Below are 23,422 nucleotides of genomic sequence, written 5' to 3'. Positions count from 1 at the left end.
ATGCTGTTTGTAGTAGCTTACCCACATTCCTATTTTCCTATTCATTATTAAACCTACTCCTGCATTATCCCTATTTGATTTTGTGTTTATAACCCTGTAGTCACCTGACCAGAAGTCTTGTTCCTCCTGCCACCAACTTCACTAATTCCCACTATATCTAACTTTAACCTATCCATTTCCCTCTTTAAATTTTTTAACTTATCTGCCCAATTAAGGGATCTGACATTCCACGCTCTGATCCGTAGAACACCAGTTTTCTTTCTCCTGATAACGACATCCTCCTGATTAGTCCCCGTCCGGAGATCAGAATGGGGTGCTATTTTACCTCTGGAATATTTTACCCAAGAGGATGCCATCATCATTTAATCATACCGTAAAGCTGCATGCGCTCGGGAAAAATTACGGCTGTAGTTTCCCCCTACTTTCAGCTGTTCGCAGTACCAGCACAACAAGGCCGTTTTGGTTATTGTTACAAGGCCAGATCAGTCAGTCATCCAGACTGTTGCCCTCGCAACTACTGAAAAGGCTGCTGCCTCTCCTCAGGAACCACACATTTGTCTGGCCTCTCAACAGATACCCCTCCATTGTGGTTGTACCTACGGTATGGCTATCTGTATCGCTGAGGCACGCAAGCCTCCCCACCAACTGCAAGGTTCATGGTTCATGGGGGGGATTATCAACATTAAAAATATTAATTAATTTTATGAATATTAGTTACGAATGGGTGATCAAATATAATTAATTCCGTCATGCTGTTGTTTGACAAGGGAGAGAGAGCAGGATCCCAAGCACAATTTAAGCAAAAATCTCCATCGCTATTTATGAGGTCAAATGCTCCCTTAATAACATTATCACCACAGACAGAAGTGTACACCAAATCTCTATGTTATTGATTTCCACAGTATGACTGGTGACAAGGTGATATTCTGCAACAGCAGATATGCTTGACTATTGTAAGCAGTTGACACTTACGCTCAGTATACTCCTTGTAGCCTGACCAATTGATGACAAGCTGCAACTGCTTGGCGACAATAGGCACCCACTTTATGCAAACCAAGATCATTCTTTGGAGACTCTAAAAGGGCCCTAATCTTAAATAGTGATCAAAAAATGCATTACACCACATTTCCTCAGAATGTGACAAGTTCTATTGGAAATGCATAAAGCAAAAAGACTGTAGACTTAGGTGTCACCTAATTATTTTCATCACTTACCCTATTCATGTTTGGTTAGTAGCACAATACGTGTGTGATCTCCTTTTTCGATAACCATTCAAGTGGAAGAGGACTTTCAGGCGAACTAACTCAGCTGATGAAATTTCAGCATGTGAGATGACATGAACTATGTGCACCAAAATATTAAGCACCCCTTCATACTGGGGTGACAAGTATCAGTCTGAAGATACAAATCAGTGTGAGTTGGCTTCCTATAAGTGGCATGTACCAGCATAGCATCAATCTTCCTCCTGACCAACATATCACATTTGACAATGTTTCTGTGTGTATTTGTGTTCCTGGATCTCGCCATATGAGGGTACATCCAGCACTGTCAAACATGATCATTTTGGTGGTTCAGGAGTTATGTGGCATGGGAAGGCATAATGCTGCATGGGTGTACTGACCTCCATATCTTTGAACACCATTCACTCACCAGTAAAATTATTGTGGCACTGTACTCCTTCCCTATGTATTTTTATGAGTGTATTCGGCACTGACTTCCTTTTTTGTGGATGACAGTGCATGACTTCATCAAACAGCTTACAGAATGAGAAGATGGTCAGTAAATGGAGTGGTCTCCTCATTTTCCTGACTTAAATCCTGCCATGTGGGATGTGCGGGGGGAGGGGGCGAGAGGCATGTTGCAGCACATTCACATACACCTAACACCATCCAGCAGTTGTTAACTGTACTGGTGGAAGAATAGAATGCACTACCAAAAGAATTTTGTACCAACCTTGTGGCCAGCATGGGAGCACAATGCAGATCATGCTTTGCTGTGATTACACACTCTATTAAGAACCATGTCCCAGTATGTTTAATGTCCTGGGACCCATCACAAGTTGCAGGTACTTCAGTGTAAGTATCATGTCTGGATAAAAGTATCATTTGTGTTTGTCTTATTTTATATTTCCTTCAGTTGCCTTCTGTTCTATGCTGCAGCAGTTATTTCTATGGATGGTCCAAGTTTCTTCAAACTATGTAACTTGGCACTGACACATCATGTGAAAGTTACTTTCATCCATTAGAACTGCACACCAAGCCTGATCCTAGTCACCTTGTCAAAATTTTAGAATCTGTAGTTGTGCTTGCACTAAATAATAAGTTGTACACAGCCGTGAAAGTGTTTAAAAAGCAAAAGAACTGTAATTCTTCATGGGCTGCAGCATTATGTAAATTCAGTTATGTAGTCATATCCACTTTTTCATTTGAAAGTGTTGTCTTTGCCCACAGTGTAAGCTGGCAAGTCTCATTGTACTACTAAAAAATTGTGTGTTACTGTGGTTGCACTACTTTTTGAACTGGTCTCAAATTTATTTTCCTCTTGTTTAAATAAGCCACAATGTGATGAAAAATAAAGAGAGGGCCTTCTGGCTCCATTATTACCAGGATGAATATATAAAAAAACCAAGAACCCAATAATATTTATGAGCTGTGTTATTTAAATCTTTCAACTACTTGTAGGCATTTCTTGAAATTTCTTGTTACCTTCAGATATCTGTTTTACAAGGGGACAAAAAATGGCTCTCTTCCAAGGGATGGTTACACAGAGGACACAAAATAGACAAAAGGCTGTAAAATCACAAAGAAGATTGATAAAATTCATTCTTCCATCCATTCACACATTGTATTCTGTATATCTCACCTTTGGATGTAGGAAGACTCAAGTTATACATTTTGAAAAGGACTGATAGATGCTCACCATAAAGAAGACATATTGAACTGCAGTCAGGCACAACAAAAGGACTGTTACGCACTTAGCTTCCTGCAAAAGCCCTCTTCAGAAAAGAAAGGCAAACACACACACACACACACACACACACACACACACACACACACACACACATTCACACAAGCAAGCCCACTTCATGCACACATAACCACTATCTCCAGCCACATTGCCCAGACAGCAGCTGCTGTGTTGAACGGAAGCAACAATCTGCAGTGGAGGAGAGAAGGAGCAGGAAAGGCAGGGTATGGCTGGGGGAGAGAAGAGCTCTACCTGGTGTGCATGCATGAGCTAACAGTCAGCAGCACAAGGCTGCTAAGTGCAGCTTCAGGAGGTTGTGGGGGAGGGGAGGGGGGATTGGGGAGCATGAAATAGGGTAAGCAGAGAGTGGAGAAGACTGGTGGGTACCAAATAGAGAGTACTGAACAATGTGCATGAGAGGATGTGAAATGGGAAGTGGTGGGTAGTAGAGAGGTGTTGAAACTATTGGATGAAGGGTTTGGGGACAGTAGGTATGGAGGTTGAGGCTGTGATAATTTTGGGAGAAAAGAAATTGCTGTAAGGATAACAGCCAACTGCGCAGTTCAGAAAAGCTGGTGGTGGAGGGGAGGGTTCAGATGGCCCAGGTTGTGTAGCAGCAATCGAAATGAAGTCTGTTATATTCAGCATGATGTTGTGCCACAGGTAGTCCACTTTAGTCTTGGCCACAGTTTGACAGTGGCCATTCATCCTGATGGACGGCTGGTTGAGACACACAAATACAAAAAGCTGTGTGATTATTGCAGCTGAGTTTGTATAGGACATGGCTGCATTCACAAGTGGCCCAGCCTTCAGTGGAATAGGATGAACCTGTGACTGGAATAGGAAGGGTCTGGCACCTGGTCACTGACAATTCACCTGTTAGTCTTTTCCTCTCTCTGTTCCTCTCCTTTTCTATTCCCCCCCCCCCCCCCCCCCCCTCCAAATTCCTCATAAATCTCCGATGCAGCATCTGGCAGCCTTATCCTCCCACCTACTAGTTCCTGCATGCTCCATCAGACAGCATTCTTCTCTTCCCCCACCAGTACGCTGCAGCCATATACCTTTCCTTTCCTACTTCACATTGTGCTTTCTTTCAATACAAGCATTGCTGTCTGACCTGATTAGCCAGAGATAGTGCTCATGTGTGCGTGTAAGGTGTGCCTGCTTGTGTGAATGAGTGCATGTTTTCTTTTTATTTTCTGTAAAAGGGTTTGTCCAAAAGAGCAATGTGTAAACAGTTTTTTCATTGTGTCTGTTTGCAACTCAGTATGTCATTTTTATGGTGAGTAGTAATCTATCCTTTTCATAACCAATGGATATTGAACCCAGACTTTTCACTGTTTCAAGACGTGCATTAACAAGCAGAAATAGCTTTTACTGGGTGGTTCTGTCAACTACACTAACAATGAGTTACAGATAATGCTAATTTACTCAGATTGTTGATTGCAGAAATTACTTCTCAATTATGGTTGATGAGTTATAAATAAAGATATTCTCTGAGTAAAAACAAAAAATGGTAGTTGACAGAATATAAAACAGGAATGGACTGCTGGGTTATTTTATACTCAGTGAACAGAAATATTTGATTTTGACGGTAATTGGAAGTATTGAAAAATAATCACTTTCAGAGCATTTTATGCATGGAAATAAGCAAAAAGTATTATGCTTGTAATTTAAAGCTCTTAACAAAAAGTATAAATCTTAGAGTGATATCATTGTCCAGATGTTGCTTTGTGATTCAGTACTATTATTTTCAAATTTGTGTTGCACAGTATCTATCTAGTACAAAAAGAAAAAAGTAAAACTAAATATAGTCTGTAAGATTACATTCTGTTTAAAAACACTAGCAATTTAACACATCCGCTCACTTTTAAGCATCACTTACAACCACCATGAAACTAAGAATATCATATCTATTCCTTTATATGCTATGTTCTTTGGTATTCCAGGTGGCCTGTTATTAGAATCTTGTGGAAAATCAAAAAGCTTTCAAGAAGGCAAAAACATGATTCTGCAAGTGCTTAAAAATGGAGAAGCCCTCAACCGTTTTGAAAAAATGTTAGTTTGTCAAGGAGTGTCACACTCTGATGCAAAGGAGCTTTGTCATGGAAATACAAAGTCTATTCTGCCAACAGCAGACAACGTAAGTAAGAAAATAGGGGTTTAGTCTCCAATAATGCAATGATATCACAAGAAACAAGAGGAATGATCACTGGTCAGCTCATTGAAAATTTCAAGTAAATGTGTATGTGCCATGCATGTGTCAACTCCAAGGTTAATGTATAGTTTATTCTTAGAAAAAATGTCTACCAATCTCAGATAGTTGTTTCCTTATAAAATTATAAATTATTTATTAAATAAAACATCAAATAACTGTTAACATAAAAGGACCCAAAATGTTATATGGTTCCAGAAAAAATTCACGTAAAACAGTTAACACTAGCAACATCCAGGGGTATTAAGGAAAACTATTTAAAAAGTATATAACTCAGTATTAGATCGTCCACCACACCATTAGTGGAGCGAGTGGCACACTGAGTAGACACATTGTGTAGCTTTTGATCTTTAGTTCTGCCTTGGGATCTCTCCCTTCCCGCTCGCCTCGTCAATTTGGAGTTAGAAACCAAAATTGCCCTGTGTGTCCTGCAAAATTGTCGTGTTTGCACTTAACGGATGTGTATATTGTGGTTGTAGTGTTACCGTTTGCTGGTTTACTGGCGCGCGCAGAGTCTGCGGCCGGGATTTGCGCAACCAAGGTGCATTGTTGGCGCTTCCCTTGCCGGGCATGTTTCTTTTCTTTCCGCCATTGGGCATCCTCCCCACTCCCCCATAGAATATTAGGGAATTAGCAGGCCAGGGTTCATTGTGCTGCATGGTTACCCACATCTGCAGAGCCATAGTAACTGGCTCTGGTGCGGATACCTGCCACTTAGTTGTGGAGGTGAGAACTAAACACCATCCAGTGTCCCATGGCGGCACCACAAACTGACTGATTACTAGACTGACTGTTAATATGGCTTCAACAAGTCATTCGAGGGAATCCTCATAATTAAACCTCTGCGGATCTCGCCAGAGAAACTGCATCCAGAGTAGGGCCGCACAAACGGCTAACACAAACAAGGCTAGTCTGTAAACGGTGAAAGAGAAGGAGAGCTCTGATAGTTCTAATAGTTCCAACAGTTTGGGTACAGGTAGACTCTACATAGACTTAGATAGGACTGAGTCGGAAAATGATAGGAGAGAGTCCGAAAACGATAGGAGAGAGTTGGAAAAAGAGGGGGAAAGCGAACAGCAGGAGTAAGTTATAGTAAATGTACTAACCGTGAACTCATTCTCAGCCCTAGAGAACAAAGACGTGGATGGAGAACGCGAAATGCAGATGGTTAAGCTGAAAATAAAAGAGCGAGTACTACCAATCATCACCTATATTACAAAGGGAAGCCCGTTACTCTTTAAGGAGCTGCAAGCGACCATAAAGGGGAAATTGACAGTAGTATATCGTCCTAGGACAACGAAAATTCAGGTGGAAAATGTAGAGTATTACAGGAGGGTTAAATTGGAACTTGAATGGAAGGAAATAGAGTTCCACACATATTCTATCTACTCCAGACAGGCTCTGAGAGTAGTACTAAAGCACATACCCATCAATGCTGAAGAAGAGGACATAAAAAATGAATTAATAGAGGAAGGATTCATAGTACATTTGGTTCATCAATTCTCAAACCCCCCCAACTGCAGAAGAAAGTCACAGCCGCAAGAAAGAGCTAAATTTCTTGGCAATTTTAGAAAACAGTGAGGATGCTTAGTGGGTGTTCAAACTGCAATACCTGCTGAGATACCAAATAAATGTATAACGGTATAATAAACCGGAAGGTCCTGGGCAGTGCCATAGGTGTCAAAAATTTAATCATTCGAGCAGCAACTGCAACTTGCAGCCGAGATGCGTAAAGTGTGCAGGGCCTCACCTTACCAGTCCCAAAGACGTACAGAATTGACTAATGCACAACTTACAAAGGTCATTCTTGAAGCACTTCATGAAGATGACCATTTGAATAGAATTTTCTTGGTTTATCAAAGGCATTTGGTACAGTGGACCACATAATTTTGTTACATATATTAGAATTACTAGGAATAAGAGGTGTGGTTAAGAAGTGGTTTAAGTTCTACCTAGATGCAGTTTGTTGAGATTTCATGTACTTCAAAAGGATTTCTAGTAGATCACTTATCAGATCCAAAAAATATTAATATAGGTGTTCCGCAAGGTAGTATATTAGGTCCATTCCTGTTTCTTATTTATATTAATGATTTTCCACAGAGTATAAGATGTGCAGAAAAAATACTATTTGTTGAAGACATGAGTGTAGTGATCACAGCCAAAACTCCAACTCAGTTGACAGAAAAGGCTAATGCAGCCCTCTAAGATGTTCACAAGTGGTCACTGAAAAATATATGTCTGCTTGTGTCTGTATATGTGCGGATGGATATGTGTGTGTGTGTGTGTGTGTGTGTGTGTGTGTGTGTGTGTGTGTGTGTGTATACCTGTACCTTTTTCCCCCTAAGGTAAGTCTTTCTGCTCCTGGGATTGGAATGACTCCTTATTCTCTCCCTTAAAACCCACATCCTATCGTCTTTCCCTGTCCTTCCCTCTTTCTGATGAAGCAACTGTGGGTTGCGAAAGCTTGAAATTTGTGTGTGAGTTTGTGTTTGTCATTGTCTCTATCAACATATCAACGCTTTCGTTTGGTAAGTTACAGCATCTTTGTTTTAAGATATATTTTTCCCACGTGGTGTGTTTCCCTCTATTATATTTATGGAATCAGTTGTTTGTCAGTGAAACATTTACTAACTGGTTGAAATATGTTGAAGAAGTTAAGCCTCTGTTTAAGAAAGGAGACAAGAAATATTGCCAAATGTCCATCTGGTTTCCTTTTGCCAGCAATCTCAAAATTTTTAGAAAAGGTCCTATACTGTCAGCTTCTTAACCATTTGGCAACAAATAATAAAAAGTCCACATTGGAATAATAACAATATTATGAAAATGATAGACTGCTACACACACACACACACACACACACACACACACACACACAAAAACACACACACAAATCACAAGCAAGTGTGTGTCATGCACACATGACCAGTATCTTCAGTTACTCTGGCAAGAATGCAACTGTGTCAAACAAAAGCAGTAATCTGGAGTAGGGCAGCAATGGGGGATGGATGGCAGAGTACAAGATGGAGGGAGAGAAGTGAGCACTGCCTGGCAGGGCCTGCAGGGACTAGATGCTGGCAAGAGAAAGACGCAATGCATAGTGTCAGGAGGCTATGGTAGAGGAGGGTAAAGAGGGGGGAGGGGCTGCAAATGGCAACCAGAAAAGGAGAGGAGCAGGGAAGGGGAAAGACCAGTGGTTGCATTGGCAGAGAGCAGCATACAGTGAGGATTAGGGGATGTCAATTGGAAGGAGGTGATAGAACGGAGGGGGCATAAACTGTTGGATGGAGAGAGTGGGGACAGTAGGTTACCATAGGCTGAGTCTGGGATGGTTTTAGGATCAGAGAACGTGTTACAAAAACTCCCGTCTACACAGTATGGAAAAGATGGTGGTGGTGGGGGGATTCAGATGGCCTGGGTTGTGAAGGGGCTATTAAAATCAAGCATAGTATGGTCAGCTGCATGTTATGCCACAGGATGCTCTACTTTTCTCTTGGTCACTGGTGGTGGCCATTCATCCAAGAGGATGGCTGGTTGGTAGTCATTCCAAGTATTGAGCTGTGGTGAGCGATTTTTCAATTAAACTTGTGGTGAGTAAGAGATATTTGCTCTTGACTGATCTTTAGTGGTTGTCATCAGAGGCAGGTGGAATTCAAGGATATGGAGGCATGCATGCTTGGACAGTTCACTCTGGTGACAGTGCTCTTAAAGAGGTAACAAGTAGTAGTGCTTTCATCTGCAACTAGTGTGAGTCAGTGGCAGATACAGAAAAACCTCCAGGAGAAGGTGCTAAAGATATCTTTAGCTACCTTTACTTTTACCATAATAAAAAATAATCAAGTGACATGCAAAGTTTAAGAAAGTTTTATTTGTACAATAGTGGTTCTCTGTACAAGAAAACAGTAGAATATTCACGACTTTTCTTGAACAAATACCAGACAGAATAATGTATTGAGATCACCAGAATGGTGACAACTTAACTCATAGGTGTATGATGACGTGGATGTGTGTACTACATATGTAAGTACAACTACTCGATAACTCGATTCAGTCGAGTTGACTGACAAAGGAAACAAACCAATAGCGTGTGAGCTGAAGCCCCACAAGGGGGTGGGGGGGTGGGGGGGCACATGCCCAGTGCACCCCCCAGTATGTGTCCGTCACTGGTGTGATTGTGGTGTTCTCGACAAGAATGCTTAGCTGTATTTTGCGGGTCTGGCCTAATGAGGAGACCAGTGGAGCATCAAGTGCAGTTGCTAGCCAGCAGTCAGGACCAGGGCACAATTCTTTTAAATGGTTCACAGCCACAGGCATAGCTAATGTATTTATCTCTACAGTGGTGTGGCTTCAGAGAGGCCAATGTCCGTACAGCACAGGAGTCGGGCTGTATTTTCACAGCTGCACTCCGTCTCGCTGTAGTTCCTACTGTGGTATTTGACCAGCTTACTTCGAGCAGACTGTGTCTGTGTTAGAATGGTGAGCATCAGCTTTACTATATTCGTTATAGAAGTTATCTGGTTTGTTCCATGGAGCCTACCATTCTTTGTCACACTGGCTGCCAATCTGTTATATTGTGGGCAACTAAGAGGTCCCTGAGAGTGCAGTGCAATATAAACCATTTTTAGAATAAAGTGTAATATCAAATAATATGTGTTTAGCAGCAGCACATAAGCAAGCACTGTCATTTATTAAAAATTACTGAATAATTTTGACACAAGCGTTAGGTGAGTGCAATCCCCACTCTAGGTTTTTAAAAATTAAAAAAAGAAAAGATATTTAAAGCAATATGGTTTTTATTAAGGTCCAGCACTTAACCATTTCACTGTCTAGCTCCCTACCATTTCAAATATGAAAAGCTGTGCAATGATTGTAGTAGTGCTGGTAGTAACATGGTTGCTTTCACAGCTGGACTGGCCTCTGATAGGGTAGGATAAACACGTGACAGGACTGGATAGGAAGTGTGCATGAGTAGATTGGGCAGGTTTTGCACCTGCTTCTTCCAGCAGAATAGGATCCCTGTGACAAGGGGTTGGGACTGGGAGTGGCTTAGGGTTGAACCAGGATGTTGTTGAGGTTGAGTGGGTGATAGAACACTGCTTTATGAATGTGGGAAGAATCTTGGGTAGGATGTACTTCACTTCAGGACATGAGATAGATAATTAAAGCCCCAATGAAGGATGTGGTTCAGCTGTTCCAGTCCAGGTTGATATTGGCTAATGCAAGAGCAGTCCTTTGCAGCTGGTTCTCAGGGATGGTGGGAGGATTGGAGGTGTATGGGATATGGCATGAGGAATCATGGTCCCTGTGGGTAGGGTTTGGGACCAGGATTGGCTTAGGGATGAACTGGTATGTTGTGGAGGTTGTGTGGGTGATGGAACACACTTCATGAGGGTGGGAAGAATCTTGGATGGGATGTCCCTCACTTCAGGGCTTAATGATAGATAATTATAGCCCTGATGAAGGAAGTGGTTCAACTGCTCCAGTAGTGGCTGGTATTGGATGATGAAAGAGTGTTCCTTTGTTGCTGGTTCTCAGAAGTGTTGGGAGGATTGGGTGGTGATGGTGGTGGCGGTGATGGTGGTGGTGGGGTGTGGTATTGGAACTCTATTTGCAGACTAGGTCTGGGGATAGTGCTTGTCTGTGAAAGTCTTTGTCAGACCTTCAGGTTACTGGGCAAGGTAGTTATTGCCACTGCAGATACGCTATCCCCACATGGCATTTTTTGGAATGGGAAGGACAACAGCTGTCAAAATCCTGCATGCGCTTAGAACAGAGATAGAATTTCATAATAGGTCCTTTATAATAGTAGCCATATACAGAGCACCTTCCGAAAATTTCAACCATTTTATAAATGGTCTTGAAGATTTATTATCTCATCTAAAATTAAAAAGCAAAGAACTTGTTGTTGCTGGTGATTTTAATACAGATGTCCTGAATAACACTGTCAGTGAACAATTACTGAAATCAGTTACATTGTCTTTCAATTTAATTTCTACTGTTAATTTTCCAACTAGGGTATAAAAATGTTCTAAGACTGCCATTGATAATATCTTTATAGACAATTGTAGGCAAGTAAGCCACCAGTAGTAAATGGGCTATCTCACCATGACATGCAACACAAAACATTAAATTTTGAAAATTGTCAGGGTAAAACATCTATCAGAACTGAGTACAGAAGGCCAATAAAACAGTCAAAAAACTGAGAAATTTAGGAGATTTCTCTAAGAAATTAATTGGATTGATGTTTACAGCATCGAAGACACAAATGGAAAATACAAAACTTGCATTAATAAAGTTAGCACCTTATTTGAAAATTGTTTCCCCTTGAAGGTAACTCAAATTAAGCAGAAGTCTAATAGGAAACCATGGATCACACAAGGGATAAAGATATCATGTGAGACAAAAAGGAAACTGTATCTGATATGCAGTGACACCTTTGATACTAGCATTACAGCTCATTACAAAAATTACTGCAAAATATTGAAGAAGGTTATCCAGAAATCTAAACACCTGCATTATAAGAAGACGATAAATATATCTAGCAATAAAATAAAAACAATAAGGGATATAGTTAAGTTAGAGGCAGGTAGGACCAGAAATGAGGAGGAACAAAATAGCTCTAAAAATAAATGAAACCCTGGTAACAAAAACATGTTGTGTTGCAAACCTTTTAAACGAGTATTTTGTCTCTGTTACTGATAGCATGGGGTTGTCAGGTTCAGTAAATAATGCAATGGAATATCTGAGACCAGTGTACACAAGCAATCTCAGTAAAATGGAATTGACACTTACTTCACCCAAAGAAACAGAATCCATCATAAAGTCCTTGAAATAAAAGCATTCTAGTGGTTATGATAACGTATCAACAAAGTTAATGAAAGAGTGTTCATGTGAGCTTAGTCATATCTTAAGTTATTTGTGTAATCAATCACTTATCACAGGAACATCCCCGGAATGGCTCAAATATGCTGAAGTTATACCTCTCCACAAGAAAGGGGACAAAGAAATTCCGTCAAACTACCAACTGATCTCACTTTCGCCAGATTTTTCAAAGATCTTCGAAAAGGTCATATTCAAGTGTCTACCTAAGCACCTTAGTGAAAATAACATAATGTCAAATTCACAGTTTGGCTTTCTTAAGGGTTCTGATATTGAGAAGGCTATTTACACCTACAGTGAAAATGTCCTTAATTCATTAGACAACAAATTAGAGGCAACTGTCATATTCTGTGGCCTGTCAAAGGTTTTTGACTGTGTGAATCACAGCATTCTTTTAAGTAAATTAAAATATTATGGAATCACTGGTTGTGCTGCAAAGTGGTTTCAGTCATATCTTACTAACAGAAAACAAAGGGTGTCATTATGTAATACTTCAGCAGCAGGCAATCAGACATCATCTGACTGAGAAGAAATTACATGTGGTGGTCCGGAACCGTGCGACTGCTACGGTCACAGGTTCGAATCCTGCCTAGGGCGTGGATGTGTGTGACGTCCTTAGGTTAGTTAGGTTTAAGTAGTTCTAAATTCTAGGGGACTGATGACCACAGCCGTTGTGTCCTATAGTGCTCAGAGCCATTTGAACCATTTTGAAATTCCATGTGGTGTCCCCCAAGGTTCCATAATAGGTCCACTACTTTTTCTTGTGTATTATTGATGACCTGTCATCTGTTACATTACCAGATGCCAAGTTTGTCTTATTTGGAGATGATACAAACATTGCAATAAATAGTAAATCAAATATAAATTTAGAAAAGGCAGCTAATCAAATTTTTACTGACATTAATATGTGGTTCATAGCCAATCCACTGTCATTAAACTTTGAAAAGAACCACTGTATGCAGTTCAGAACTTCCAAGAGATTTTCTTCTAGTGTGTGTATAAAATATGACATGGGAATAGGAGAAGTTGAAAGCGTAAAATTCTTGGTATTACAACATGCTAATAAATTCAGTAGGGAGCGACATACTAACTGCTGAAGCGCCTAAACAAGGCTGTGTTTGCAATGCGAATGATGTCAGACATAAGAGATATAAATATTTAAAAAACTGGCATATTTTGCCTATTTTCACTCCATTATGTCATATGGTATCATGTATCCACGAACAGAAAATTTTTTTAGAGTACAGAAGCGTATAATGAGAGTAATGTGTAGTGTAAATCCAAGAACATCATGTTAACACCTATTCAAAGAATTGGGCATACTAACCACAGCTTCTCAGTATATTTATTCCTTAATGAAGTTTTTTGTAAGTAATACATCTCTTTTTCCAAGTAACTGCTTAGTACATTGTATCAATACTAGGAATAAGAACAATATACATAAAGATTTAAAATCACTTACTCTTGCCCAGAAAGGAGTCCAGCATTCAGCAACACATATTTTCAATAAGTTACCAGAAAACATTAAGATTTTAGTTTCAGAGAAGGCACAATTTAAACATTATCTAAAAGAATTTTTGATGGCCAACTCCTTCTATTCCATCCATGAATTTCTCAACAAATGCAGTAGACCATTTTAAAGAATATTTATTATACTTTATTTTTGACTATACTTAGTTGTAACAGGCAAGTAACTACCTACTGTCTGAATGATGGATATATGGAAATCAGATGTGAGTCTTAAGTCTGTACATAGTGGAAGTTTAATTTTAAATCTTGTACATAATTTGACTGTTCTTAACTGAGGATCATTGAAATGCATAATTTGCTTTAATTTTTCACAATACCTGGTTGTAACTAGCTACTGTGTGAATGGTGGATTTAATGAAAGCAGATGTAAGTATTAAACCTGTAAATATTAGAAGTTTAATTTTAATTCTTGCACATAATTTTACTGTTTATTTACTGATGATCATTGAAATTAATGAAACTCAAGTTTTTCTAATTACATTTTTGTAATGTGTTTATCTGACATGTTCCACACCCAGGAGGATCCATCTTTTGTGGGTCTATGGAATGAATAATTAATCTAATCTAATCTCATCTAAATACTGTTGGTGGTTGATGGGTTTAATGTGGACAGAGGTGCAGATGGAGCCACCATAGAGGAGGAGGTCAACATCTGGGAAGGTGGCATGCTGGGTTGAGGAGGACAAAGTGAAGCAGATGGGATATAAGTTGTTGAGGTTGTGAAGGAATGAGGAGAGGATGTCTTTGCTCTGAGCCTATATCATGAAGATCTCATCAATGAATCTGAACCAGACCAGAGATTTTTGGTTTTATCAGACAAGGAAGGTTTCCTCCTGATGGCCATAAACAGGTTGGCATAGGTGGGTGCCATGCATGTGCCCATGGCTGAGCCGTAGATTTGTTTGAATACTTTCCCTTCATTGTTGATGTAGTTGTGTGTTAGGATGAAGTTACTAAGGTGTATAAGGAGTGATGTCTTGGGCTTGGAGATTAAAGGACATTGGGAGAGGCAGTGTTCAATAGTGACAGGACCATGGGTATGAAGGAGGTTGGTGTCAACAGTGACAAGTAGGAATCCAGGAGGTAAAGCAGTGGAGGTAGTGAAGAGTCAGTGAAGGAAATGTGATTAGTATCTCTGACATGGGAGGCTAGATTTAAGAAAAACTGGCTGGAGTTGTTGATCAGTGAGGGTCAACATTCTTTGAATAGGAGCCCAATAACAAGCTACAATTGGGGGTCCAGGATTGTTGGGTTTGTGGATTTTGGGGAGCCTTTAAAGGTATACCTGCAGAATGTCATAGGGCTGAGAAGGGAAATCGATTTAGGGCAGAGGTTCTCGGAAGGGCTTAAGACTTAAACAGGGACTGGATGTTATGTTGGACTTTTGGGATGGGATCACATTAATAGAGTTTATAAGTGGAAGACTCAGGCAATTGACAAAGGGCTTCCACCAGGTGATCACTGTGTTTCATAATGACTGTGCTGGAACCTGTACCTGCAGGTAGGATGATTAAGTGAGGATCTCTTTTTGAGGCTGTGTATGGCCATCCATTCATCTGCTGAAAGTTTTGAGTCCTTAGGGAGGGACCTTGGGAAGAATGGTGAGGGCAGGTTGGAAGTTAAGAAGGGGGGAGGGGCGATAGATGGGAAGGGGGAATCACAGTTGGTTGGTGACATGAATTGAGAGAGGTAAAGTTCAATGTTGCAATTAGATTGGCTGTTGTTGGAGGGACTGGTGACAAAGAAATCACAGTGATTGGGAGAAGGAGAGTGGGACTTTTACACGTGCAGCTTGGTTAAATTTAGGTGTAGGGCTGAAGGTTAGGCCTTTAGATAGTACTGAAACTTCTGTAGGGCTGACGATTTTGCTGGAAATGTTAGCAACAGTGTCTGATACTATTTCAGCTCTGGATTTAGTGGCATATTGGTAGTGCCTTGCTGACCTTTTCCACTTGTGTCATCTCCAAAACTCCAACCACACTGTGTCACAACATGAAGCTGAACATAACATGCTTGATTTTAATGACTGTTTCAGAACGTAGGCTGTCTGGATCCTCCCCTCCATCACCAGCTTTTCTGAACAGCAGAGATGAGGTTTATTCTTAAAAACATTCTCCAGTCTCAAAATTGTCCTAGCCTCAACCTATGGTAACCTACTCCCCACACCCTCCACCCAACAATTTCCACCCTATGTTATATCACCTCCTTCCAATTCACATCCCTTCACCATCGTTGTATGGTGTTTCCTACCAACCTGCCTACTGGTCTTTTCCTCTTCTTTGCTTCTCTCCTGTTCGATTCCCCTTCCCCCCTCCCCATTCCCTGACAACCACCTGACACTCCACTTGGTAGGCTTGCCTTGTTATCACCTAGTCCCTGCATGTTCTGCCAGAAAGTACTCTTCTCTTCCCACCCCCATGCATTTTACATATTCACACAAGATATCCTTGTGAAAGTAGTAAATCATAATCATTTATTGAGATGTGACAAGGTGCTGTGTTTCTCCCCATTCTACATCCACATCTATGTCTGTAATTGGCAAACCACCATGTATCAGTTATTAGGGTTTCTTCCTGTTCCATTCACATATGGAACGTGGGAAGAATGAATGTTTGAATGCCTCTGTGCATTCAGTAATTGTTCTAATCTTATCCTCATGATCCCTATGTGACTGATACATAGAGGGTTGTAGTACATCCCTATAGTAATTATTTAAAGACAGTTCTCGAAACTTTGTTAATAGACTTTCTTGGGATAGTTTATGTCTGTCTTCGAGAGTCTGCCAGCTCAGTTCCTTCTGTATCTCTGTGACACTCACCCACTGATTAAACAAACCTATGACTATGCATGCTGCCCTTCTCTGTATATGTTCAATATCCCATGTTAGTCCTATCTGGTACAGGTCCCACACACTTGAGCAATATTCTAGGATGTCGCATGAGTGATTTGTAAGCAATCTCTTTTATAGAATGAGATTTTCACTCTGCAGCAGATTGATTGAGTTCCCTAGTATTCTGAATTCTGCCATCTGCTCTTTAAGGGTGTAATATCAATTATTTGCAAAGAAATTTTTAGATGTTATTTTAAATAGATGTCTTTTTAATCTTTTTCATTTTGTTTGGTAATTTATTATACAATTTTTTTCTCCTGATAGAAAATGTTGTTTCGAGTTTTTGTTTGTTTTTCCTGGGCAAATATAACTCCAAACTCACAGTTGTTCCATGATTATTCATAGAACTTTTAGTGCAGTATTTAGTAATATTTTCCCTGATATGAACCACAGACTGGTAGATATACTCACTTGGTGTAGTAAGGATGCCCAGTTTTTTAAATAACTCTTCACTCTGAGTACAACTACTACTTACAGTTATTATTCACATAGCCTGTTCCTGCAGCTTAAAAACTGTGTACATATTTTGTGCCGTTGATCCCCAGAGAAGAACCCCATAGTTAAGAATTGAGTGTATTTAGGCATATTGTGTTCCCACAAGACACTTACTGGTGCAAGCTGATGCTAACATACTAAGAATATAACACACTGATGGCATTCTTTTGCCACTATTTTTGTATATTCATTCACACTAGCTGACAATCTGTGTTCATCCCTAAAAACTCTGTGTTTGCTATAAAGTCTATATTTTATTCCTAAAATGACAGCGTTGCTTCATTATTTTATGCTAAAGTACATACTATTCATTTTCTTTATGTTAAACTTGATTTTTTGTGTACTTCCCAATTGTCAACATCCTTAAGGATTTTGTTTGCTTCATCTAATAGTAGTTTTGATGTTTTGTTAGTGACTATGACAGTGCCATTATTGACCAAGCAAACTTTTTGTCTATGTCTTGCACTGTCTGAAAAGTCATTTATATATATTAATAATAGAATTGTACCCAGTATACTACCCTGAGGAATACCTATGTTTATATGTTTCCTGTCTGACATTATTTTTACTCAAAATTTGTCACCAGCATTCATTTCAGCTGTTTCTACATTTTGCTCCCTGTTTTTCAAGCAAGACTTATTCCTCTTAGAGCTAGCACTTCTAGCTTGCTCAGTAGCATTTTATGGTCAGCAGTGTCAGAAGTCATGGACAAGTAATGCTTGTAACACAGTCTTGCTTATCAAGAGTTTCGAATACCACTTTAGTGAACTCTGCAATGGCCAATATTGAACTTGTCCCACTTGAGAAACCAAACTGTGCCTTGTTAAAGAGGATGTATTTACTCATGGAATTATCAGCCTCTCTTTCATTAATGCTTCAATTAGTTTTGAGAATGAAGAGTGCAGTGAAACTGGCCTGTAGTTTTCAACGCTTGCCACATTACCTTTCTTTAGTGAGGCTTTAGGTACTCTGGGAAACACCTGAATTAAAAGATTCATTTGTTAGTGGGGCTTTTGCTTTATCTATGCATGCCCTCAGAACAGAGACTGATCTGAACTTCATCTAGGCGTGCTGACTTCATGTTTTTTAATTGTAGCACTGTCTTCCTATCTTCAAACTCTGTTGTGGGAAATCTCATTATTGTGCTGCATGTGTTTTTGGAATATTTTGCAACAGCTTCTCTGCAATACCAGAGAAATAATCATTTATGAAATTTGCTTTTTGTTATTCTACCCCCATCTTAGATTTGTTGCTTACTGTTCTGGTATATTTTTTAAACCTATGATACTACAAAGTAACTGTGGATTAGAGCAGTGCTTTTGCAAAGAACTGAGAAATTTAAATGTTTTTGTGAACTTTACAACACCCACAGTTATCCATCTATTTTCCTTAGCTGCTGTGGTAGCAATGGCTGCTTCTAAAAATATCACCTCAAAAATTAATTTATACAATGTGGAAAACTTAAAGGACTTAGCATCTACATTACTTTCCATATACACTTCATCCTAGGTTTGATTTGTCAATACCTAGAAAAAGTATCAACAAGAGGTAAAGGATAGATTGCTACTGACCATGAAGATGGCATACTGAGTTGCAGACAGGCACAATGAAAAGACTGTTACACATTTAGCTTTTGGCCAAAGCCCTGTTCAGAAAAGAAAACACACGCACTTTCACACAAGCAGGCTCATCTCATACACTCACACATTATCTCAGGCAGATCTGATCTGAAAAACTCCTTTTGTAGGCCTGCAGTTTTGCAGGTTTAACCAAGCCTGTTTTTAGCTTTATTATCTGAGAGTAATGATCCAGCATAACAAAATCTCTTAGTAATGCTTTACAATTTTCTCTGTCCAGGTCCACAAGTACGTGGTCTATAACTGAACCTAAACTTTCTGAGATCTTCATAGCAGAATTTACCATTTGTGCCATGACAAAAGTGCTCAAAATATTTGGGAAGATATTATTGATTTCACCCTCAACACATAGTATTATGTTAGATTTGGGGGTTGAGACTCTTTCCAGGACTTCAGTTAATTTATTGAAACAAGTGTCCACATTACCACTAGGTTAGTGGTAAACATACAGAATGAGTAACTTTTTTTATAGGCAACTAGCTTTGTTACTTCAATTGCTGCCAATGGAAAATGTTTACCACACTAATTGTTGTCAAATCTACTCTAGCTTTACCGAGCGAGGTGGCGCGGTGGTTAGCACACTTGACTCGCATTCGGGAGGACGACAGTTCAATCCTCTCTCCAGCCATTCTGATTTAGGTTTTACGTGATTTCCCTAAATCATTTCAGGCAAATGCCGGGATGGTTCCTTTGAAAAGGCACGGCTGATTTCCTTCCCCATCCTTCCCTAACCCGAGCTTGTGCTCCGTCTGTAATGACCTCGTTGTCGACGGGACGTTAAAAAACACTAACCTAGTCCCTACTCTAGCTTTAAAATGTAGGCCACCCCTGTTAAAGAGACATGATCTCCCATCCTTTAAGGTAGACCTACAGTAACAACTTGCAGATTCGTGTGATGATAGCACTATATGCTGCAGTTCATCTATAACAGTGCTCTGTAATGCATATTGCCATGCTGCTCAAAGTTCAGCTTAATGGACTGCACATTTTGTTGAATGATAATTCCAAGCAAATTTCCATGGTACTTGTGCATTTTAGTGTGATACATTCTATTCCCCACATGCATTGTGCAGAAGTCTCTTAGCTGGTTGAGATACTATTAAGAGAGAATAACCAGTTGCTATGGTTTATCCTCAAAAATACCTAGTTCTCCTTCCCATGACAACAGGTTTTTGACTATATGTGCTCCACCACTCACCCATTATACTATCACTAATCATCTCCACCAACCTCCCTTCCCCAAACGTGTTGAGGTGAAGGCCATGTCCAGCATAGGCTCCAGCTCCCAATGGCACTAGCATAGTGAACACCCGGCCAGCAATCGTCAGCCTAATTTCCAGCCTCCATCTCCACCAGAACAGCTGTTCCATGCTCGCATTGATGTCACCACTTGGGAAAGGTATCTAATTGTAGTCACCACAAATGTTGTAGGCCCTGCCCCTATCCACGTCATATCCTGTACCACCCAGTATCTGATCATCTTTAGTTAAATGCTTACATAAAGTCCCAAATCCTCAATCTTCAATCTTTGACTTCAGTATGTAAAAAACAATTAGACCTATAGAATGACTACTGAAAATTTGAGGTAGAGGCAAACTCATGATATGACACATACTAAATATACTGCAAAAGGTATTCAGAAAGCCAACAAGAGACAGCAAAGAACAAAAATGTTGATGAGCATTATACTCACCATTTGTCATTCAGCTACCATCTTGCCGTAGATGATAATACCCTTTTAATTAAATTAGAGTGTTATAGTGTAACAGGAAATGATGCAAAATATATGAAGATAGTATCTGTTCTTTCGGACATGTCTCGGTAAGATTGTCTGCTGCGAGTATGAGTGTAATGGGCATGGGCACTACAAATCTCGTGTATAGACATTAAGTTTGGAATGTGGGTCTCGCAGGGAGCATGCAAGGGATAAGTCCCTGCAGTCCCACTATCCTCTGTGCTCTCGGTGGCTCAGTGGATAGAGCATCTGTCATGTAAGCAGGAGATCCCAGGTTAGAGTCCCTGTCAAGTCACAAATTTTCAATTGTCCCCGTATTCCTTCGGTATTGCTTCAGTTAGCACAGTGATAGCTGGGCGCTGTGGCCAAGTGGTTCTAGGCGCTTCAGTCCAGAACCACGCTGCTGCTATGGCCACAGGTTCAAGTCCTGCCTCGGGCATGGATGTGTCTGATGACCTTAGGTTAGTTAGGTTTAAGTAGTTCTAAGTCTAGGGCACTGATGACCACAGATGTTAAGCCCCATAGTGCTTAGAGCCATTTGATTTGAACACAGTGATAAATTGTGTTGTCATACTTCCAAGTGAGCAGCAATAATATAAAATACAAAGCAAGTTAGGCAAGAAAAAATTTACGATCAGTTAAAAAGAAAAATGACCCCAGTTACCATCTAGCAACATAATCCCACATCGAGGCAGTTGTCTATGAGATAAATAGTGATCAGATAAGCAGATCACCAAGATCTGATGCAGCTGCACTGCTTAATGCTTTTAATGCATCATTACTGTCTCTTTAACACCAATCCTTGGGAACAGAGAGTTATAGTGAAAATTTATTTTATTATTGTTTAATAAAACAGTAGGTTAGCACATATTATGGAAGTTTATTTTCTTCTTGTTTAAACAAACTAAGATTAAACTGTGATTTTGATCACACTTAACTTATCTTAATAACATAAGGAAATGTATTCTTTTCATGTGTACAAAGTGCGCCGTGCACCCGCTCGTGTTATGAAAAACAGCACACGTGCTCGAGGGCTAGTAGTCGTTTGAAGGTGCCATTCCTTTTGCTGTTAATGTTAATCTTTCTGGAATGCTATTGCATAAGATTAGAAAGCCTCAGCCCACTTTGTTAAAGAACCTTTTGCAGTCTCTAGTTCAAGCCTTCTACCCAATTTTATCTCACGAGGTCATGATCAGTTTAAAGACAATGCAGCAGGGTTATAAATGATGAGAGGCATCCAACATCCTTACATGATGTTGCCTAAAACATGACTGTTGAATATGCAGTACAGCATGCCTGAGATGGGCATTGGTATATGGCAGCCTCTGCTCTCTTCTATGATGAATATCAGTGTCAGACAAACCCTGCACTCACCATTGAAGAGAACTCAATGCCTTTGATCCAGGTCCGACTCCAGGTGGTCCTATGATCATTTTATTCTTACACTGTGGTGCTGGGGGATTTGTTTTATAAAATTGTTGATATTTTTGTGACCACTTGTGGTACTATTTATTGGCTTTCATCATAGGATCTTCAGCCAATGTTTCTTTCATAATTTTTCTGATATTTTGCCAGCATGAGTGGCTTGCATTGTCAAATATTCACTTTCCAGTCCACCACCGGCAATGGAGGTCAAAGATTTTAGTTAAAAGGCAGGACACAATTTTTGTGATGGATGCCTAGAGGCATTTGGAAAAAGATAGTTGTAATAAGTGTGGAATGGCGCAGTTAAACCCACTGCCTCCAAATACACCAAACACAAGTCAGCTCTCCTCAGGTTATATGCAAACCATAATTTCTAGATACTAATGAGCAGCTGGTGTTGTTGACACTGGGCTTCATCACTGTTGTTGATCCTCAATGTTTTGGGTCTCATGATAGTTGTTCTGTGTTTGAATTATGTCATGCTGGTATATGCCAGTTCAGTGGACAACACCCTGTGCTGACAACCTTCTTGTCATAATGTCATAATGGTCTATGAAATGACTTTTCAAGCCATATTGACAAACTGAAAAGTGTGTACAAGCCATATTGTTCCATTCATGATTGTAAGCACAGTCCAATCTACTGATCTGAAATGCAAATGCATATTTACTTTGATCTCTGAACAGGTTACTATGGTAGTTATTTCCTATCACTAGAGAGTTCAGAGAAAGAGGCTCCTGATCAAATCAACACACACTATGCAACATGAGAGTGATGCAGTACCTTTGTAAGCTATATGTATGAATAACCATATGGATAATGTGGAAGCTGCTTGAGGTAGTTCACAAATGAAGGTATTATTTGTAGGATAGGGGAGTTGCTTATAATGTACAAGCTCCTAATTTGTATCATTACTATAAAATTCAAACTTATTATACTATCAAACATTTAGTCAGTTCAGCATGAACTAAGTACTCCTTGGAGCCATATTGCAAGCCATCAGTTCTATATGTTGAGGAAAAGATCATCGAGCGACAATGTTGCTTTTCCTGCAGTTTTCACCTAACATTTTGTGCATGTGACAAAGAGAATTACTGGTGTAAGGCAAGTAGCAATATAATATTTTATTTATAGGTGAATCTACATGAAATAACCTTAGTGTACAGTGAACTGTGAATCTGGATTTGTTATGGTTTCTTTGTAGGAAATTGACAAAGAAAAAATGATGATATAGGCTATGATGTACTCATATAAGTTTCTAGTATTGCACCAGTGCAATTTCAGAAATTTGGCTTATAATGACCTTTAAAACAAGCATTCATTATTGTTAATGCAATATACTGTTTATAAATGATTTGATAAATTTTCTAATGTGTTCTTTATCCTAAGATAGCAATTAAATAATTGTTTTGTATTTAATTATGACAACAGAAAGGTATTATGGAAAATGGAACAGAGGTGATTTGCATAGTTGTAACAGTATTTATAAATAAGAACCTTGGATTAAATGCATGTGAATGTTTATAATAATCCAAGATGGACACAATACATATTTATTCAGATGTCAGTAACATCAAAAAGTTTCCTAACAAATCAGTTACAAGATAAATGAACTACATAGTTCAGTGAATGACAAATAAATAATCAAACAG

The 23,422-nt window shown here is 39.6% G+C and overlaps 1 protein-coding gene across 2 annotated transcripts in view; it reads left to right on the top strand.

The window, feature by feature from the left end:
* Nucleotides 1-23,422, top strand: part of LOC126282100 (thymidine phosphorylase-like) — a 188,327-nt gene that overhangs the window by 151,096 nt on the left and 13,809 nt on the right. For both annotated transcript variants that reach the window (XM_049981559.1, XM_049981560.1), the window contains one exon: nt 4,917-5,110. In XM_049981559.1, the coding sequence (XP_049837516.1) occupies nt 4,917-5,110 (194 nt within the window). The remainder of the gene's footprint in view (nt 1-4,916; nt 5,111-23,422) is intronic.

Source organism: Schistocerca gregaria, chromosome 7 (assembly GCF_023897955.1).
Source record: "Schistocerca gregaria isolate iqSchGreg1 chromosome 7, iqSchGreg1.2, whole genome shotgun sequence".
Lineage (NCBI taxonomy): Eukaryota > Metazoa > Arthropoda > Insecta > Orthoptera > Acrididae > Schistocerca > Schistocerca gregaria.
The sequence above is the reverse complement of the archived record's forward strand: the minus strand, read 5'-3'. Positions and strand labels throughout refer to the sequence as shown.